The sequence below is a fragment of the Sphaeroforma arctica genome (genome assembly GCF_001186125.1).
Source record: "Sphaeroforma arctica JP610 unplaced genomic scaffold supercont1.333, whole genome shotgun sequence".
NCBI classification, from domain to species: domain Eukaryota; class Ichthyosporea; order Ichthyophonida; genus Sphaeroforma; species Sphaeroforma arctica.
The window spans coordinates 43,316-45,872 of NW_014040225.1; the positions used below are offsets into that span (position 1 = coordinate 43,316).

Consider the following 2,557-nt stretch of genomic DNA (forward strand, 5'->3'; position numbering starts at 1 on the left):
CCCACTGAGTCTCCCTGAGGCTCAGTGCGGTGTATTTATTCATATATTTGATTGTCTACTTGGTCTACAAATAATTCACCTCGTGTGAATTAATTGTAAACTAATTCTAACGCCACACTGATAGTGGTTTAAGAGGACTTTTACTACAGCGCTAGCGGCTTCTCTCTCGATCTTCTTCTTTTCAGCTCTACGCTTCTTAGAAGGGGTATTGTCTTTCTTGGTCATAATCTTAACTTATGACTGCTAGCTGATCTCTTAAGGACTAGCTTGGACAAGAAAGAAAAAATTGTGGTAGTTAATCTACCTTTACGCTTAAGTAGTCTAAGTAATTAATACCTTTGCTAACTTTAAAATGTGTAAGATTCGGTCTATCAAGGCGATATAAACCCTAATCGCGTAGGTAAAGTCTAAGTATCGTGATATTTTCAAAGTAAATAAACGAAATGAGTCTTTTAGTAAAGTTAGGTATGCCTCGTGAAAACAGCAATACTCTGAAGGATTTTGAGCCTGAGACATTGCCTATATATAATACTCTCAGTGCTGTTTTTGCCGAAGGGATTTTATTTAGTGTTTCGTTGTCGCTCTATTAAAAACTAGGGTATGTTTCGTTGGGGCGAATCCGAGAGACTCGTAAAATCCTATCTTTAGAAAGAAAAATAGAAGAAAAAAGAAAAATATTCTTGACCTATATTCGGTTGAGCCATCTCGCTACCGAAATATTCAGATATAAATAGATTTGGAAAGTAAATATAGTTCTATTAATAGAACTAGACTAAATCTTATGTTTGGTATTTTACTGGGGCCTTTTAATGGCCTCGTCCAAATATCTGACATGTAAAATGGAAAAGGTATTAATTAATAAAACCATTAAAAACCATTTAGGAAACTTAAGTTCTTTGTACTATTAAGAGAACATTTTTTAGTGTACGTACTTCTTAAGAGTACGTTTACAATATAGAGTCTAATGTGGAAGCCCGGCTATTACCAAGCACCCTCTTTTCATCCCCGATGTCATGGTTAAGCTGATGATGCTTCTAGGGGCGCTGCCGGCCCGCCGAGTATACGGGGCGAATGACCCTTTTAAGAGCGGGGTCATCACCCGGAAAGTTGACGCTATGTACCGAGTCGGCCATGGGAAACAGGGCGGCCCGATGAGCCTCTGGGTTGTCTCTTGTGTATTGGCACGAAATAACGCTCGGTTTGGTTCCCATAGAGGACAAGCATTTCCGGCTCACAGTGGACTACTCTATACATAATCCACATATGCACAACCTCTCAATCACATTGCCCGCGGAGGACGAAAATCATGCCCGCGGGGCCATCTTTATGACATGTATAGACCTCGCAGCTTCTTATCCCCAGCCTCTGATCGCCCGAGAGAGCCGTCACCTTATGACGTTCTACACGCCGGATGGCCGTTTCCACCAGCCGATCTGCCTTCTGGAGGGCTCCATGATCGATAGGGACCGACTCGGGAATTTCCTTATGGCTCCAGTTCCCAAGAACCGTACATAATTAGTCCTCCTCATGGCCATGATGTCTTGGTGGTCGGGCATGATACCACACTATGCTTGAACCCCTCACTCGACTCACAAAGAAGAGCGCGGCGTTCGCCTGGGGGACAGAGCAGCAGCTCGCATAGGACAAGGCTCTGTATTATTGTCCATGCGGATCCAGCTGTACAAGCCGCTTCCTCACCAGTGCTTGGTCATGTGCCCAGACGCATGCAAGACGGCAGTCGGTATGACCCTTTTCGTGCAAATCGACGGGGGCATTCCCCGCTATGTGATGGAGGAGATAGAGGATCCGCGCTTATCGGCGTGGGCATTGGAGGCCGCGAAATCCCGCAACTTTAACCAACCGGACCTCATCATGGGCCTTGAGGCCCTCGCCTTACAGCTCACTGCCTAAGTCGTTCTCTACGGCAATGCTATCGTCACTGTCACTTATTAATGCAGGTAAGTCAATGTAATCTATGTTTTTGTCGCTACTCTCATATTCGAGTAGAAAGGATTGGAGATTGCTGTAATCGGTTTCTGGCTCGACGTGGTCGTCAAAACAAGGTAACTCTCCGTGTTGTGGTTATGGTACTCGTGGCTGCTGTGTTGGATGCGGCATGATTATGGTAGTAGTTTCGTAAGGGATTCTCTTACCACTTGGAGATAGGTTGTACGCAGTGTAAGATTGCGTGATTGACTGTGTCAGAATTTATTGTGGGGCGAGCTCAGGTATAGGTCATGCACAGGGGACTGATGCTCAAGTACCATTTCGTGGTACCCTAAAGGAACCACAGAACTGTATGAATGCTTGGATGCAGATTATGTTAAGCTGATTTGGGTGGCATGTACTTTCTTTATTAGATTGGTTTTTTGTCAACTTGTTTGCCATTGGTAGCCATTTCACTGTGTTGTCAAACGGTACTAGCTTTACACCTATTTTTTTCCGTATTCGTGCACACGTATTTTACAGCTGGATTGAGAAAACGTGAACTTATATAGTTCTGTGTATATTGTATGTGTTGTACGTACCGTAGACGCTGCTGAAGTACGGGTTGTAG

General features: G+C 44.1%; 2 protein-coding genes across 2 annotated transcripts; both read left to right on the top strand.

Annotated features, from left to right (window-relative positions):
- Nucleotides 1-1,263: 1,263 nt before the first annotated feature.
- On the top strand, nucleotides 1,264-1,515 carry SARC_05292 (hypothetical protein; the record flags this gene model as incomplete). The annotated part of the gene is made up of 1 exon (XM_014300848.1): nucleotides 1,264-1,515. One exon carries the CDS (start codon nucleotides 1,264-1,266, stop codon nucleotides 1,513-1,515), a length of 252 nt encoding a protein of 83 aa, XP_014156323.1.
- Nucleotides 1,516-1,665: 150 nt separating this feature from the next.
- Nucleotides 1,666-1,911, top strand: SARC_05293 (hypothetical protein; the record flags this gene model as incomplete). Its single annotated transcript, XM_014300849.1, has 1 exon — nucleotides 1,666-1,911. The coding sequence occupies one exon, from the start codon at nucleotides 1,666-1,668 to the stop codon at nucleotides 1,909-1,911; it is 246 nt and encodes an 81-aa protein (XP_014156324.1).
- Nucleotides 1,912-2,557: the final 646 nt, after the last annotated feature.